This window comes from Callithrix jacchus, chromosome 3, assembly GCF_049354715.1.
Source record: "Callithrix jacchus isolate 240 chromosome 3, calJac240_pri, whole genome shotgun sequence".
In the NCBI taxonomy this organism is placed as follows: domain Eukaryota; kingdom Metazoa; phylum Chordata; class Mammalia; order Primates; family Cebidae; genus Callithrix; species Callithrix jacchus.
In genome coordinates, this window is record NC_133504.1 from 75341549 (window position 1) to 75360591 (window position 19043).

Genomic DNA, 19043 nt, shown 5'->3' on the forward strand with positions numbered 1-19043 from the left:
GCAAAATACATTAAAGAAGATATAAGATAAAAGGTGACAATTTTTAAAACTTAGAAATCTTCACAGGATTCACAGGAACAGAAATCTAGAAAGGGTCAAGCCTAGATATGTTCATTAAAGAGCACCTTGGAAAGATACCTTTTAAAAATTAAATTGCTCAAGTGAAATGTACTTGCCATTTGCATTTTTTTCTTTGCTTAATGTACAAAGGGCTATCTACATTTCTATCTCAATCCTCTCTTTTAGTTGTGGGGAGATGCTCTCACTATGTTACCCACCTGTGGTGTTTATGGCCTTCTTAGGCCCTGCTTATCATGCTACTAAAAAACTACTCTATTTCAGCTCCTGAAACATAAACAGACCAATGCTGCCCATTCTCAACCCAAAGTTTTCTTCTATGCTGTCTTACCAAACAGAATAGAAGATAAATTAATTCAACAACTGGTTACAAGTTATTAAGGTAAATTATAACAGTAAAAATGTCTGTATTCTACTGTTAATAACTGTTGCTTCTTCGCCTGACAGGTTTTCACAGCCTTTTCTCTCTCTCATACACACATCTGCATGCAGTTACATATTCCTGAGAACTGGTCCTAAACTGCAAGGAGAAATTTCCTGCTTAATGTACACAGTGCTTTCAAGTTTCATTACCATTAAATATTACAGTATAAAAGCATTTTGGAATTCCCTACTCTATTACAGGTAAGTTTATTAAAGAGTATTCCTAAATGTCCTTTTATTTCTATCTTATAAACAAGTCCATACCAATGACTTCCTTGCCTAAAAAGAAAACAATAAAATGATTCTGAAACTAAGCTTTTATTTGTGAAGGTAAAAACTAAGAGTTATCTGGTGGTTATCAATCTTTTCACTATTCTGAAGCATATCAGAGTGCTTCAGAGAAAAGACCCATGAGATTCAGATTTAATAATAGATAAATAATGCTTGGAGGGATTCAATCTTACTTCCCACCTAGTAAACAGTTATAAACTGTTATCCTGAAAAATGTATTGTTATACTCTAGATACTTAGAAATAGCTATGTAGAAATGCCTGGCTCTTAATCCTGGAATATGACTTGACTTTTTTGTACCTGTGCAGTATTTGTGATAGGAAGGCAAATTCCCAGATCATTGACAGTGAGCTGGAGGAAAAGAGTCCCAAAGGCCTGGGCTGATGTTTGCTGGATACCAGGTAGCATATCTACTACTTCCTTTGTAGCCATGTGAATATCCTTATGTAAAGCCATTCGTTGTTCATTCCAGTTGTCATAGGCAGCCTTATAATTCAGCCAAAACAGCACAGCTTTTGGCAATTAAGGCAGGGCAGAAAGAAAATTAAAATTAGCATTGTAAATCTCTATGTTAAGAAAAGCTCAAAAGCTGCAAAATACTGTTGCTTAATAAAAATTACACCCAGAAAACTGTAGCATTAGAATTAGGAAAGTGACATATAGTCACTATTTTTATAACAAATGAAAAAACAAAACAGAAAGCAGGCAACCACATAATGGCAGAAAAAAAGAAGAAAATCCTGGTCTGTTCATTCACTCTAACTTATTTGTGAAATGCCTGTTAGATGCGAGGTACTGGGATGGAAGAACAAATGAAAACAGACATGGTACTTCACTTCATCGTAGAGCTTACTGTTACTACTTTTAAAATTCTTTAAGGAAAGGTACATAATATTAGGAACATACCATTAAAAGGATATGATTTACAGAGATAGGTCAAAGATGTTTGAATTTGTTAAGCAGAAATACACCTTAAGGAAAACCTTCATTTCATGACAGTGTATAGATGGAGGAGCCTCTAAAAAGGACATAAAGATGGAGAGGCCAGAGAAGTAGGAGAAGAAGCAAATGCAGGTTGAGCATCCCTAATCTGAAATCCAAAATACTCCAAAATCCTACTTTTCTGAATGTTGATATGCCACAAGTGAAAAATTCCACATATGAACTCATGTGAGACTGCAGCCAAAATCCTGTCAAAACTTTGTTTCATTCATAAAATTATTTAAAAAAATTTTATAAAATTATCTTTAGGCTCTGCATATAAAGTATATGAAACACAAATGAATTTCATGTTTAAACTTGGGTCCCAGCCCCAAGATATCTCATTATGTATCCAAAAATATACCAAAATCTGAAAGAATCCAAAGTCTGAAACACTTCCTGTTCTAATTATTTTGGAGAACCAATACTCAACCTGTATTGTGTCAAGGACAATACAGAGTACAAAATATATTAAGGATTTGATGAAAGCTGATGAGAGGTCAGTAAAATGAGAACTGAAAAACATGTACATGGGATTCAGCAAAATAAAATGTTATCCGTAACACTGTCAAAAGGGCAATTTTCTAACAGGATTCTATTACTAGCCTATGTCCATCACTGATAGAGATCTTAAATGGCTCCTCATTACTTCTAAAATACAGTTCAAACATATTTGCCCAATCTACATTAATTATACCTTGTCTAGTTGTTCAGCCACTTTCCCATTATTTTCCTTTATGAAACCTCCCACTATATTTTCTTAGATTTATGTGTTCAAAGACATTCATTCATATTCTCTCTCAGTCGATGTTTATTTGGTTCTTATTGTATGCCAGGAACTTCCTAGGTCCTGGGATATATAAGTAAATAAGAGATACTTTCATTTCCTTATCTCCCTGGTGAACTCCTAATTCAAAGTTGAATCTGAAGAATTAGTTTCTCCTCTGAGAAGTACAGGCAAAGATAGATTCTTCCTCAGAACAAACAATATGTCTCTAACTCCACTGTGTAGTCTACTTTGTTTTCTTTTCCACTTGACTGAAAGGTCCTTGAGGGCAGGGATCTTGTTCATTTTTGTATTCCACTTCTAGACAGTATATGATAAATATTCATAGAATATAAAAATGAACAGTGCCAAAACACAAACATTTTTGTATTCCACTTCTAGACAGTACATGATAAATGTTTATAGAAAATAAAAATGAACAGTGCCAAAACACAAATGGGTGCATTAATTATCAAAACCAAAAAATGAGCATTATAATTAAATAATCTGAATCAGACACTCTTATGTATCCATGCAGAAGGCAAAATAACTTTACAATGTAAAATAACTTTTAAAAACTGAAGGGAATAAGCAAGAATTTTTTTTTTTTGATATGCACATTTCAGATTTAGGAAGCATTTGGCTGTCAAGCATTTACACCAGTAAACGATAAGATTTTTTATCTAGCATTAACAGAACATTCCTAAATCCCAGAGGATAGTAGTGATTGACTTTATCTTACCTCTATCAAAGGCCACAGGCTGTGCATAAACAATTGGTCTATTCAAAGTAATAAGCACAGCTTCCCTATCTGAAGAACCACTGATTTCTTCTCGGAGGGCATTTCTTAATCCAATTCTGGTTTTAAAATAGGCAACTTGATGAAAATCAGAACCAGCTTCCTCATAAACCTAAAATAAAATTAAAGCTCAATAAAATAAAATAATGGAAAAAGTTTTAATATAAAAACTAAACACTATTGGCCGGGCACGGTGGCTCACAACTGTAATCCCAGCACTTTGGGAGGCAGAGGCTGGTGGATCACGAGGTCAAGAGATGGAGACCATCCTGGCCAACTAAAATACAAAAAATTAGCTGAGTGTGGTGGTACGTGCCTGTAGTCCCAGCTACTCGGGAGGTTGAAGCAGGAGAACTGCTTGCTGAAGCAGAAGAACTGCTTGAACCCGTAAGGCAGAGGTTGCAGTGAGCCGAGATTGCACCACTGCACTCCAGCCTGGTGTCTGGCAACAGAGTGAGACTCTGTCTCAAAAAAAAAAAAAACCCACTATTAATGGTACTGTTCACCAAAAAAAAAAAATACATTTTTCTCAATTTTGGCTGTTAATGATATATTTCTTATACTCAGTACCAAAGACATTTGAAATTAATATATAAAATAGCCATGCAAGAGGTAAATATGAAGTCATAAATAAACTTTATATAAAAGTTAGGATAAGGTTCATATTCTAAATGAAAATGTATTAAATACTTCAAAATAACTAGAACCTCTAAAAATGTTTCCATTTGAAAAAATTACTTCTTTACTAGAGATGACAAGAAATATTTGTTCATTTTTTCCCCTCATATCTTTAATGCAGCAATTCAGTTTTAAAACTGACTGGCATTCTTACCAAAGAGGAAAACAAGATTAAAATCTACATAATAATTTTTGGTAAAATACAAACAAAAAATCTCCAATAAGCTGTCAAAGTTCATTTTTTTAAAACAGAGAATCTAACTGCTATTTTTTAACTTAATATATTTAATATTATTATAGGCAGAACTTGCTAAAATTCTACAGAAAAGGTATACACTTAACATTTAAAGAACTCATTAATGTTAGTACAAGACTTCGAAATAAAAAATGTTTAGCAAAATAAAAAAATTACAAGCAAATGATTATGAAGATACTGGATTAAATATCATGTGACCGCCTCTGCACTAAACTGTAACAACATGCTGCTACAATACTCAATGAAATGCCAAGGTAAAATTGTAAAGCCCTTCTTAAATGAGTTTTAATTTATAATGAGAAACTTTAGGAACTTACACTAAATATTTTTGTAAATACTAACACATAAAGTAGTTAAAATTGATGTGCAAAATTTAAAAGCCATGGTTCTAACATCAATGTATTCTGTACTTACCTGATGTTTGACAATTTGTCCTAATGCCAGATTTAAATCCACTTGGCATTTGCCAAATAGTTTCAGATAGCTGCTACTTCCTGGTGAAGCTTTGGTTTGAAGTCGGTTAGAAAGTTCCAGTTCAATCAATCCAGTTTCAAATCTTACAGCTCTCATTGATGGTGTAGTGGCCGTTACTTGAATACCCTAGCAGACAGAGTGTATGTTAGGAAAAAAAAAAAAGAATTTTAAATCAACAATGTATACCTACTCAAATGCAGTCTTTCAGTATTTGATAAATAAAATAGTTGTGTTTTAAACCATGAACAGGCATACATTGGAGATAATGTGGATTTGGTTCCAGACCACTGCGATAAAGTGGGTCACATAAAATTTTTGATTTCCCAGTGCATATAAAAAGTTAAATTATACTGTAGTCCATCAAATGTGTAATACCATTATGTCCAAAAAAATGCTGTATATACCTTAATTTAAAAAATACTTTATTGCTAAAAAATGCCAACAATTATCTGAGCTTTTAGTGGGTTGTAATCTTTGCTAGTAGAGGGTCTTGCCTTCATGTTGATGGCTGCTGACTGATCATGGTAGTGGTTGTCAAAGGCTGGGGTGATTGTGACAGTTTCTTCAAATAAAACAATGAAGTTTGTGTCTTGACTGACTCTTACCTTTCATGAAAGACTTCTCTGCAGCATGTGATGCTGTTTGATAGCATTTTAGCCATAGCAGAACCTCTTCCAAAGTTAGAACAATCCTTTCCAAACCCTACCACTGCTTCATCAACTAAGTTTATAGAACATTCTAAACCCTCTGTCATTTCAACAAGGTTTATAGCATCTTCACCATGAGTAGATTCTACCTGAAGATAAAATTTCTTTGCTCATCCATAAGAAGCAACTCTTCACCCATTCAAGTTTTATCATGAGATTGCAGCAATTCAGTCCCATCTTCAGGCTACACATTTAATTCTAGTTCTCTTGCTGTTTCTACCCTATCTGCATTTACTTCCTCCATTGAAGTCTTGAGTCCTTCGAAGTCAGCCATGAGAATTGGACCAGCTTCTTCCAAAATCCTAGTAATGTTGATATTTTGACCTCTCATTAATCAAAATGATCTCCCTTCCAGAAGGTTTTCAATTTACTTTGCTCAGATCCATGTGAGGAATCACTTATCTATGACAGCTGTAGCCTTACAAAATATATTTCTTAAATCATAAGACTTGAAAGTTGAAATTACTCAATTCATGGGCTGCAGAAGAAATATGTTAGGCATGAAAACATTAATTTCCTTGTAAATCTTCACCAGAGCTCTTAGGTGACCAGGTGCATTGTCAGTGAGCAGTAATATTTTAAAATGAATCTTTTTTTCTGAGCAGTAGCCCCATAATGGGCTTAAAATATTCAGTCAACCATAATGTAAACAGATACGCTGTCATCTAGACTTTGTCCTCCCACTGACAGAGCACAGACAGAGATTTAGCATAATTCTTAAGGGCCCTAGAATTTTCAGAATGGTAAATGAGCACTGGCTTCCACTTAAAGTCACCAGCTTCATTTTTCCCTAAAAAGAGACAGCCCGTCATTTGAAACCAGGCATTGACTTCCCTCTAGCTATGAAAGTCCTAGCTAGCATCTTCTTCCCATAAAAGGTCACATGGAAAAATCTGTCGTTTAGTGTAACCACCTTCATCAATTATTCTAGCTTGATCCTCAGTTTGCACTTTTATGTTATGAAGACAGGTTATTTCCCTAAACGTTATGAACCAATTTCTGCTAGCTTCCAAGTTTTCTTTTGTAGCTTTCTCACCTCTCCTAACCTTCAGAGAATTGAAGAAAATTAGGGTCTTGCTCTGGATTAGGCTTTAGCTTAGGGGAATGCTGTGGCTGGTCTATCCAGACTATTCATTCAAACTTTCTCCTTATCTGCAATAAAGCTGCTTGGCATTTCTACTACCATTCCTGTGTTCACTGGAGTAACACTTTTAATTTTGTTTAAGGTCTTTACCTTTGCATTCACAACCTGGCTAACTGTTTGGCACAACAGACCTAGCTTTCGGTCTGTCTTGGCTGTTGACATACCTTCCAGCTTTTGATTGAAAGTGAGTGATGTGCAACAACATTTAATGATTTAGTTTGCTGTTCTATATTGGTGCAGTTCCTGGTGCCCCAAAACAATTACTGTAGCAAAATCCAAGATTTTTGATCACAGATCATTATAACAGAAATATAGTAATAATTATAGTGAAGTATTACAAGAATTACTAAAATATGACACAGAAAGTGAGTATATGCTATCGGAAAAATGGCACCTTTAATTTGTAAAAAACACTCAATACCTGTGCAACACAATAAAGTGAAGTGCAATGAAACAAGGTATGCTGTATAGGATATGTCTAATAAACTGACAGAAGTGGCAACATTAATTTTTCATGTTAGTAGCAATTTTTTAGACATTATGTTTTGTATTTAAAATTTAGTGTTCAATGGATTGAATACATTAGTTATAATTACATAACTAGGTAGTAAGAATGATTTACTATTTTTATGAACCCTGGTATCTTAACTGTTAGAAATATTAAATTTTCTATTAAAATAATATAGTCCTTATTTTGTTTTTTAAGACAGGTCTCACTTTGTCACCCAGGCTGGAATGCAGTGGCACAACCACAGCTCACTGTAGCCTTGAACTTCCAGACTTAAGCAATCCTTCCACCTTAGCCTCTGAAGTAGCTGAGACTACAGGGATGTGCCACCTACCTAGCTAATTTTTTTTTTTTTTAATTTTTTGTAGAGACAAGGTCTTGCTATGTTGCCAGGGCTGGTCTCAAACTTCTAGGCTCAAGCAATCCTCCTACCTCAGCCTTCTAGAAGTAATATAATTGGAAAAGTGCATAAAATATTTCTGCAGAGTAAATTATAACAGCATTAATTGAAGAAAAACAAAATGTTCATCAGAAAGGAGTAGTTGAATAAATTGTTACAAGTGTACACATATACAGATGTTCAGGAAGATAAAACTGATCTAAATATTCTAATATGGAAAGGTATTCAATGATTTTTTAAATGCATAAATATATGCATATATAAAAATACTAAAAGGAAAAAAGTTCTAAAGCATACTCAAATAATTATTGTTAAAGCTTTTACTCTGAGTGGATGGCGTTATGCATCATTTTTATTTTCTCTTTGGTAATTTACGTAACAAATTTTCTATAACAAGCATGTATTAACTGATTAGAAAAATTTTTATAGAAGTACTATTATTATTTATGTTACCTTGAACTGCAAGTTTAGGGAATAAAGGAGAATTTTAGGCTTATCTCCATCTGCTGTTCCATCATGTTCATTCCAGAGAGGAATAGGCTGCTCTCCACCTAAAGGAAAGAAGGGTTTGGGACAATTTTTTTTAAAAAGAAAAAAAATAACTATTTTGTGCCTTTAAGAAAACCCTCACAAAATAGGTATTTTATTTTTACCGACCACTGACACAGAGATCTTCAGCTATGTTACATTTCACTGAGGCAGATATATGAAAGATAGGGATAATTCTGCACATGTAGACATTTATTAACATTTTATATTAATTAAAACACTGTATATATTATTGAACCAAAACACGTTTATGTATCTCAGAAAACACATTTGAAGGCAGAAAGTAAACTGGACCGATTTCTTCAACCAATAATGTGACTTTTGTTGCAGGGCCCCTGGTCATGAAGTTCCTATTAACAGAACATTTCTTTTTTTTTTTGGCCTGGGCAATGTGGCATACAGAAAATAATGTTCTAATATCTCAATATCTTACTTCTGTTTCCACTTATCTTTCCAATGATTTGAAAACATTCTGCATGCCTATCTTTCAAATATTCTATCTGACAATGATCAATCTTTTTGTACATATGTTCATCATCCCAGGGAGCCTGTATAGGTAGGATGGAATTTTTTTTCCCCCCATTAGAGACCACAGATATTTTCAAAAGAACTAAGTACCAAATAGATAAAAAGCAGATTTGCTTTGTTTTGAAAGAGAAATTAATCTTTTTTGGGCATTTGAAATTTAGGGGTCAAAATCTATTCAGTTAGTACTATGATAAAAATATATTTTAGTTTTTTACTACAACAGAAAATAGGAAGAAAATAGAAAGAGACAGCAGTCAACAGAAGGTACATCCAAGATAAGAACGAGAAAAGATGGACTAGGACATAACTTGGCCCCCTCAAAAAGAATTTTATATATAAAGATGAATGAATACACCAGAAAGAGAAAGAAAGAATGATATGGATGAAGAGATGGGAAGTAGTATTAAGGATTTGTGGATTGCTTATACCACAACATACTAATTAACATATTTTTGGGCCAGGCATGGTGGCTCACACCTGTAATCCCTGCACTTTGAGAGGCGAAGGTGGGTGGATGACATGAGGTCAGGAGTTCGAGACCATCCTGGCCAACATGGAGAAAACCCATCTCTACTAAAAACAAAAAATTTGCTGGGTGTGGAGGGCGCCTGTAATCCCAGCTACTCAGGAGGCTGAAACAGGAGAACTGCTTGAACTCAGGTGGCAGAGGTTGCAGTGAGCTAAGATGGCGCCAAAACACTCCAGGCTGTATGACAGAGACTGAACTCAAAAACAAAACAAAACAAAAAACTATATATTTGTATTTTGAAAGAATAGACTATATGTGTCTTTGTAAACTTAGTACTGCCTGTATGCTTGCATCTTTCCTCTCTGAGCTACCCTTCTCTATAATATATAGCACACAGATTACATTTTCTTTTCTTCAACTTATAATTATTTCTCTCAGCCTCCTAACTCAAATCTACAATCATCCCTTACCTAAGCCTCATCACTGATAACCCTACCTACAGCCATATACATATGTATTTGTGTGTATATAATATTACCCCTCCACCCAACTATCAACTACCCCTTCCCACCCCTGTTGTCTCGATCTTCCATCTACCACCCAGCAAAGTTTCCACTGTCTTACATTTATGCTTTTCATTTCCCTGATTTTATAACTTCATTTACATATGACTTTTGGTTGCCATATCATTTGGAAATCTCACATTCATTCATTCCTTTGATCCAGCAGTAGATGGTGTTTAGTTTACTTTTCAGTGCTATTCCCAAAACATTAAACTACTATTCTCTGCTTTTCATCGTTTGACTTCTAAACCACAGCCCTCTTACACATCCCTGTTCCTTAAGCTCACTTTTCTTAAATTACTTTATCCACTCACTTATGTTCTGTTCTTACTCATTTTTTAACTCTTAACTAAGTAGATATGTGTAAATTCTAATACCTAATATTTAAGTGCTCACTGAGTGCCAGGTGCTCTTCTAAGTCCTTTATCACACTTTGTTTATTCATACTGTTTCTGATACACCCTCATCAGCGTTTGGTCCTTCTTTCCTATATGATGTTTGCCAAGAAATACACATCTTCGTTATATTAATTTATCTACATAGCTCTAATCCCTAATTAGAGAATTCTTAAAGGGCAGGGCCATGTATATGCAGATCCTAGCAAGCAGTACCTTAGCAAACCCTCAGTGTTTTCCTGAACACAATTACAAAGCAGCTGTGTTGCTTGGCGATCTAACACTTCATCTTCTGTCATTTCTCCAACACACTCCTCAAAACAATTACTGCAAGTCTTTATAATTTCCCTTATACTCCCACAATTCTTATCTCATTCTCAGCAAATAAATGTTGTCTTTTGGTCCCAGTTTCTTGCTATTTTGTTTCATCAAACTGTCCCTCTCTTTTGAAATGCAATCAATCATCAAAAAGTAGAACTTATTCAAGCATCAGTTCAAATCATTCCTATGCCTCAATAGTCTACCCATGAAGTGTTTTCCTCTCTCTTATATTTGTACTGCTTAACTTCATTCATCAAAAATTCATTTAAATGTTTCTATTACTACATGTTCAAATACCTAATGTTCCTAACAGAAGTAAAAATTCTATAAGTGTGATAATTTTTACTCACATATCTTTGTAAGTTGCTTATCACTTACTTGGGGGTCACATGTTTTTTAAGTTCTGATAAACAACTATGGAATGAATTATAGAATCTTCTTTTATGTTTTCTAAGATAGAGTGACAGGCCGGGCGCGGTGGCTCAAGCCTGTAATCCCAGCACTTTGGGAGGCCGAGACGGGTGGATCACGAGATCGAGAGATCGAGACCAACCTGGTCAACATAGTGAAAGCCCGTCTCTACTAAAAATACAAAAGATTAGCTGGGCATGGTGGCGCGTGCCTGTAATCCCAGCTACTCGGGAGGCTGAGGCAGGAGAATTGCCTGAACCCAGGAGGTGGAGGTTGCGGTGAGCCGAGATCGCGCCATTGCACTTCAACCTGGGTAACAAGAGCGAAACTCTGTCTCAAAAAAAAAAAAAAAATGATAGAGTGACAATTTCTACTTTGAAATACAGAATGAGTTATGTTCTAGAGAGAAAAATATTACATAAAACATTATCTACTACATTTTGGGGATTTGTCAGAATACTGCCACTGAAAATTCTTTATGACTATGTATACCTTGACACTTTCTAACAGGATGGGTGAAGTTAAGCTAGGATAGTTCTTAGTTTCTCTTGGCTCTATAGGCAAGACCATGGTTCAGGTTATTTATTTATTTACTTTTTTGAGACGAAGTCTCACTCTGTCAGTTCTCCAGGCTGGAGTGCAGTGGCACAATCTTGGCTCACTGCACTTCCGCCTCCCACATTCAAGCAATTCTCCTGCCTCAGCCTCCTGAGTAGCTGGGATTACAAACGTGCCGCCATGCCTGGCTAATTTTTTGTACTTTTAGTAGAGATGGGGTTTCACCATGTTGGTCAGGCTGGTCTTGAACTCCTGACCTCGTGATCCACCCACCTCAGCCTCCCAAAGTGCTGGGATTACAGGCATGAGCCATCATGCCCGGCTGGTTCAGGTTACCTAGGAGTCATCATGAGATACAACAAACAATAGGTGATCAAATAAGAACTACATGATTCCGATTTTGAAAGCTGGCTGTCTTATCTATTTGTTCAATTAAATAATAAATAGTATTTTCTCTAATAAGAATCGAAAATGAAGAAAATATAAATCTACTATTATGATCTACCTATCTACCTATCTATCTACTTATCTATCTATCTATCTATCTATCTATCTATCTATCTGTCATCTATCTACTATTCTTGAGCAGTATTTTGTAGTTTTCCTTGAAACAGTCCTTCACTTCCATTGTTAGCTGTATTCCTAGGTATTTTATTCTCTTTGAAGCAATTGTGAATGGGAGTTCATTCATGATTTGGCTCTTCTTGCCTGCTGTTGGTGTATAGGAATGCTAGCAATTTTTGCACACTGCACAATTTTGCTGAAGCTGCTCATCAGCTTAAGAAGCTTTTGAGCTGAGATGATGGGGTTTTCTACATACAGAATCATGTCATCTGCAAACAAAGATAATTTGACTTCATCTCTTCTTATTTGTATATACTTTATTTCTTTCTTTTGCCAGACTGCCCAGGCCAGAACTTCTAATACTATGTTAAATAGGAGTGGTGAGAGAGCAGGCATCCTTGTCTTCTGCCGTTTTTCAAGGGGAATGCTTCCAGCTTTTGCCACTCAGTGATATTGGCTGTGGGTTTGTCATATATATCTCTTACTATTTTGAGGTATGTACCTTTAATACCTAGTTTATTGAGAGTTTTTAACATGAAGGGATGTTGAGTTTTACTAAAGGCCTTTTCTGCATCTATTGAGATAATCGTGGGGTTTTTGTCTTTAGTTCTGTTTATGTGATGAATCATATTTATTGATTTGAACCAACCTTGCATCCCGGGGATGAAGCCTACCTGATTGTGGTGGATAAGGTTTTTATGTGCTTCTGGATTCAGTTTGCCAGTATTGTGTCAAGGACTTTTGCATCAATGTTCATCAGGGATTTTGGCCTGAAGTTTTCTTTTCTTATATCTCTGTCAGGTTTAGATATCAGGATGATACTGGCCTCATAAAGTGAGTTAGAGAGGAGTCCCTCCTTTTCATTTTTTTGAATAGTTGCAACAGAAATGGTACGAGCTCTTCTTTGTACCTCTGTCCGGATATGAAATTGTAGGCTGGAAATGTTTTTAAGGATGTTGAATATTGACCCCCAGTGTTTTCTGACTTGTAGGGTTCCCACTGAGAGGTCTGCTATTAGGCTGATATGTTTCTCATTGTAAGTGACCTGGCCTTTCTCCCTGGCTGCCCATAACTTCTTTCTTTCATTTCAACCTTGGAGAATTTGATGATTATGTATCTTTGGGTTGACCTTCACAAGGAGTGTCTTACTGGGTTTTCTGCAGTTCCTGAATTTGAATCTTGGCCTGTCTTGCCCAGTTGGGGAAGTTCTCCTGGATAATATCCCAAAGTATGTTTTTCAACTTGGTTCCATTTTCCCTGTCTCTTTCAGGTACCCGAATCAGTCATAGGTTTGGTCTTTTTACATAAAAGGTTTTGTTTGTTCCTTTTCATTTTTTTGTCTCTATTCTTGTCTGCCTGTCTTATTTCAGAAAGGTAAGTCTTCAAGCTCTGAGATTCTTTCCTCCACTTGGGTCTGTTGTGCTGATGATATTTGTGACTGCATTGTGAAATTCTCCTGCTGTGTTTTTCAACCCATCAGGTCAGTTATATTCTTCTATAAACTGGCTATTGTGCTTATCCATTCCTGTATGTTTCGTCATGATTCTTAGCTTTCCATTGTGTTAGAATATGCGCCTTTAGCTCAGTGAAGTCTTTTATTACCCACCTTCTGAAGCCTATTTCTATCAGTTCAGCCATCTCAGCCCCAGCCCAGTCCTGTGCCCTTGCTGGAGAGGTGTTATGGTCATCTAGAAGAGAACAGGCACTCTGGCTTTTTGAGTTTTCAGCATTTTTGTATTGATTTTTTTCTCATCTTTGTGGGCTTATCTACCTTCAGTTGTTAAGGCTGCTGACCTCTGAAAAAAGGGGAATTCATGGATGCATCTCCTGCCTTGCTGGAATTCCCAGGGCTGAAGTATGCAAAACTCCTGTTTCTCTGTGTGGCGAGCGGCTGCGTCACTGAGACTTGCACAACTCTGTGCTTCCAACCAAAGGCCCTGGTGGTGTGGACTCATAAGGGGAATCACCTGATCCTTCGACCGCAAAGATTTGTGGGAAAAGCCTGGTTTCCCAGGAGGGGTCATATAGTCACTCACAGTCGCCCTTGCCTGGGGGTGGGGGCTCCCTGGCTCTTTGCTGCTCCTGGGTAGGCCATCGCCCTATCCTGCTTTTCCTCGCCCTCCATGGGTGGAGCGGTCTGCCAAATTGTACCAGTGTAAGTCACTCCCGATGCAAGAAACTGAATATGTCAGCTGAAAGTGCAGAATTAACTCACCATTTTCATTCCTCCATTCTTCTGTGTGAGAGTCGTGAACCACAGCTGCTTCTAATCAGCCATCTTGGTCCACCCTCCTCCTTTTGTGTCAATCAAGTTTTATTTCATATTACGGCATAAATATGTAAGTTTAAGCACATCATATCCAGTATACTTGATTAAGCTATTAACTTGCTTAAGCTATTCTAAAATTATAGCTAGCCTGATTTTTTTTTTGAAAAGTATTAGCATGACTTAACAAAAACTATGTTTAAGAAGTGTTATTGAGGAGGACTCAAGATGGCGCTGTGAGAACAACCCAGGATTGAAGCTCTCGCTGGATGCGCGGAGAGGGTGAGTCGGGTACGCATTTCCAGACGGATCTTAGTTGCCCACAGAACGGGGAAATTCCCAGGTATAAAAGAGACGCGGGACGCCAGGCAGAGGTCTTGGCTGGTGTAGCTGGCAGCTGGTGTGGCTCCGGCCCACGCCAAAGCGCAGAGGCGCTCCACAGCGCTCCATACAAGAGCGCACTATTATGGGTGCCCTGTTGAACCGGCAAACTGAGACCTGAGAGGGCTGAACTTGAGACTGAACGGGACTTGGACAGTGAGCCAGCCCAGGAAATCCCAGCGTTTGGGGTAGCGCAGTGCGACAAACAAAATGGCGATTCCAAACGCTCCCGGTGAGGAGGTTTTCTTAAAGCGCAGCTCCGTGGGGGAAGGGCGTCCACCATTACCGAGGCAATCAGCCCCTACTGAGGTACATGCCCATTGCTGAGGCAGCCTGCTGTTGCCGAGGCAACCCGGTACAACAGAGAGACTCCGCCACAGGGCGTAGCCCATGGCAACAGGGTGGAGACCGAAGCAGAAGGGCAGAGCCTGCAGCAACAGGGCGAACCTCACACCAGTAGGGCAGAGCCTCAGCAGGCAAATAGCGACTAGACTGCCTCCTAGCTGGGCAGAACAGCAAGGCGAACACTCACAAGGAAAGCCCCAACCCCTCCCCAGACAGAGCATCTGAGAAAAAAGGGTTTTTTTATAAGTTATGTTGTAGCAGAATTAAACATAGCAGCCTAACAGCCCTGAATGAACAACAGAGCTCACAGCTCAGCACTTGAGCTCCTACAAAGTACAGACTGTTTCCTCAAGCAGCTCCCTGACCCCTCTATATCCAAAAGACTGACATTTGGCAGGCATCATTCTGGGGCAAAGATAGCAGAAAAAGAAACTGGTAGCATCCCTCGCTGTTCCACAGCTGCTATAGGTGCACCCCAGACAACCAGGGCCTGGAGTGGACCTCAGCAGTCGTACAGCAAAGGGGCTAGACTGGTAGAAGGAAAACCAAGTAACAGAAATACTTCATCATCAACAATCTGGGTGTCCAATCAGAGACCCAATCGAAAAGTCAGCAACTACACAGACGACAGGTGGATAAATCCACAAAGATGGGAAGAAACCAGCGCAAAAAGGAGGAAAACACCCGAAACCAGAACACCTTGCTGCCTAGAAAGGACCAAAACTCCTCACCAGCAAGGGAACAAAGCCGGATGGAGAATGACTGTGACGAAATGATGGAATTAGACTTCAGAAGGTGGATAATGAGAAACTTTTGTGAGCTAAAAGAACATGTTTTAAATCAATGCAAAGAAACTAAGAACCTTAAAAAAAGATTTGAGGAAACGATAACAAGAATGGATACCTTAGAGAGGAATATGAATGAATTAAAGGAGCTGAAAAACACAATACGAGAACTTCGCGAAGCATGCACAAGTTTCAATAGCCAAATTGACCAAGCAGAAGAAAGAATATCAGAAGTCGAAGATCAACTCAATGAAATAAAAAGAGAAACCAAGATCAGAGAAAAAAGCGCAAAAAGGAATGAACAAAGTCTCCAAGAAATGTGGGACTATGTGAAGAGACCTAACCTACATTTGATAGGCGTACCAGAATGTGACGAAGAGAATGAATCCAAGCTGGAAAATACTCTTCAGGACATTATCTAGGAAAATTTCCCCCACCTAGCAAGACAGGCCAACACTCAATTGCAGGAAGTACAGAGAACACCACAAAGATATTCCGCAAGAAGAGCAACCCGAGGCACATAATCGTCAGATTCAACAAGGTTGAAATAAAGGAGAAAATACTAAGGGCAGCCAGAGAGAAAGGTCGGGTCACCAAGCAAATGGAGAGCAAAAGAAAGCAGGAATTGCAATTCTCATCTCTGATAAAAGAGACTTTAAAGCAACAAAGATCAAAAGAGACAAAGAAGGCCATTACATAATGGTAAAAGGATCGATACAACAAGAAGAGCTAACGATCCTAAACATATATGGACCCAATACAGGAGCACCCAGATACATAAGGCAAGTTCTTAACGACTTACAAAGAGACTTAGACTCCCACACAGTAATAGTGGGAGACTTTAACACTCCACTGTCAATATTAGACCCGATCAACCAGACAGAAAATCAACAAGGATATCCAGGGCTTGAACTCAGACCTGGAGCAAGCAAACCTCATAGACATTTACAGAACTCTCCACCCGAAATCCACAGAATATGCATTCTTCTTAGCACCACATCACACCTACTCTAAAATTGACCACATAATTGGAAGTAAAGCATTGCTCAGCAAATGCAAAACAACTGAAATCATAACAAACAGCCTCTCAGACCATAGTGCAATCAAGTTAGAACTCAGAATTCAGAAACAAACCCAGAACCACAGAGCTTCATGGAAACTGAACAACTGGCTCTTGAATGTTGACTGGATAAACAACGAAATGAAGGCAGAAATAAAGAAGTTCTTCAAAACCAATGAGAACGAAGACACAACGTGCCAGAATCTCTGGGACACATTTAAAGCAGTCTCTAGCGGAAAGTATATAGCAATAAGTGCCCATATGAGAAGAATGGAGAGATCCAAAATTGACACCCTATCGTCAAAATTGAAAGAGCTAGAGGAGCAAGATCAAAAAAACTCAAAACCCAGCAGAAGACAAGAAATAACTAAGATCAGAGCTGAACTGAAGGAGACTGAGACACGAAAAACCCTCCAAAAAATCAATAAATCCAAGAGCTGGTTTTTTGAAAAGATCAACAAAATAGACAGACCACTAGCCAGATTGATTAAAAATAAAAGAGAGAACAAGCAAATAGATGCAATAAAAAATGATAAAGGGGAAATCACCACAGATTCCACAAAAATTCAAACCCTCATCAGAGAATATTACAAACAACTCTATGCACATGAACTAGTAAACCTGGAAGAAATGGATAAATTCCTGGACTCCTGTGTCCTCCCAAGCCTAAACCAGGAGGAAGCTGAAACTATGAATAGACCAATAACAAGGTCAGAAGTTGAGGCAGCAATTAAGAGCCTACCACACAAAAAAAGCCCAGGTCCAGACGGGTTCACAGTCAAATTCTACCAGACACACAAAGAGGAGCTGGTACAATTTCTTCTGAAACTATTCCAAATAATCCAAAAAGAAGGAATCCTTCCCAAATCATTCTATGAGACCAATATCATCCTGATACCAAAACCCGGCAGAGACCCAACACTAAAAGAAAACTTCAGGCCAATATCCATGATGAACATAGGTGCAAAAATCTTCAATAAAGTATTGGCAAGCTGATTGCAACAGCAAATCAAAAACTTATTCATCATGATCAAGTAGGATTCATCCCGGGGATGCAAGGCTGGTTCAACATACGCAAGTCTATCAACGTAATTCACCACATAAACAGAACCAAAAACAAAAACCACATGATTATCCCAATTGATGCAGAGAAGGCATTAGACAAAATTCAACAGCCCTTTATGCTAAAAACCCTCAATAAACTCGGTATTGATGGAACGTATCTCAAAGTAATAAAAGCTATTTATGACAAACCAACAGCCAATATCATACTGAATGGGCAAAAACTGGAAGCATTCCCTTTGAAATCCACACTAGACAAGGATGCCCTCTGTCACCACTCCTATTCAATATAGTACTGGAAGTTCTAGCCACAGCAATCAGGCAAGAAAAAGAAATAAAGGGAATTCAAATAGGAAAGGTGGAAGCCAATTTGTCTCTATTTGCAGACGACATGATAGTATACCTAAAAGACCCCATCGCCTCAGCCCAAAAACTCCTGAAACTGATAAGCAACTTCAGCAAAGTCTCAGGATATAAAATCAATGTGCAAAAATCACAAGCATTCCTCTACACCAATAACAGACTTAAAGAGAGCCAAATCAAGAACGAACTGCCATTCACAATTGCTACAAAAAGAATAAAATACCTTGGAATACAACTTACAAGGAACGTAAGGGACCTCTTCAGGGAAAACTACAAACCACTGCTCAACGAAATCAGAAAGGACACAAACAGATGGAGAAACATTCCATGTTCATGGTTAGGAAGAATTAATATCGTAAAAATGGCTATACTGCCCAAAGTAATTTACAGAATCAATGCTATACCCATCAAGCTACCATTGACTTTCTTCACAGAACTGGAAAAAACCACCATGAACTTCATATGGAACCAAAAGAGAGCCTGCATAGCCAAGTCAATTCTAAGCAAAAAGAACACAGCAGGGGGCATCACACTACCAGATTTCAAACTATACTACAAGTCTACAGTAATCAAAACAGCATGGTACTGGTACCAAAACAAAGATATAGACCAATGGAACAGAACAGAGGCATCAGAGGCAACACAACATAGCTACAACCATACAATCTTTGATAAACCTGACAAAAACAAGCAATGGGGAAAGGATTCCCTGTTCAACAAATGGTGCTGGGAAAACTGGCTAGCCATGTGCAGAAAGCAGAAACTGGACCCCTTCCTGACACCTTACACCAAAATTAACTCCAGATGGATTAAAGACTTAAACATAAGACCTGGCACCATAAAAACCCTAGAAGAAAATCTAGGCAAAACCAACCAGGACATAGGAGTAGGCAAGGACTTCATGAACAAAACACCAAA

At 37.8% G+C, this 19043-nt stretch overlaps 1 protein-coding gene across 31 annotated transcripts in view; it reads right to left on the reverse strand.

Annotated features, from left to right (window-relative positions):
- Positions 1-19043, reverse strand: part of BLTP1 (bridge-like lipid transfer protein family member 1) — a 220865-nt gene that overhangs the window by 47445 nt on the left and 154377 nt on the right. For all 31 annotated transcript variants that reach the window (XM_035293010.3, XM_035293009.3, XM_078366548.1 and 28 more), the window contains 4 exons: positions 7959-8056; positions 4687-4872; positions 3282-3450; positions 1093-1304 (listed from right to left, as the gene is read on the reverse strand). In XM_035293010.3, coding sequence (XP_035148901.3) covers positions 1093-1304; positions 3282-3450; positions 4687-4872; positions 7959-8056 — 665 coding nt within the window. The remainder of the gene's footprint in view (positions 1-1092; positions 1305-3281; positions 3451-4686; positions 4873-7958; positions 8057-19043) is intronic.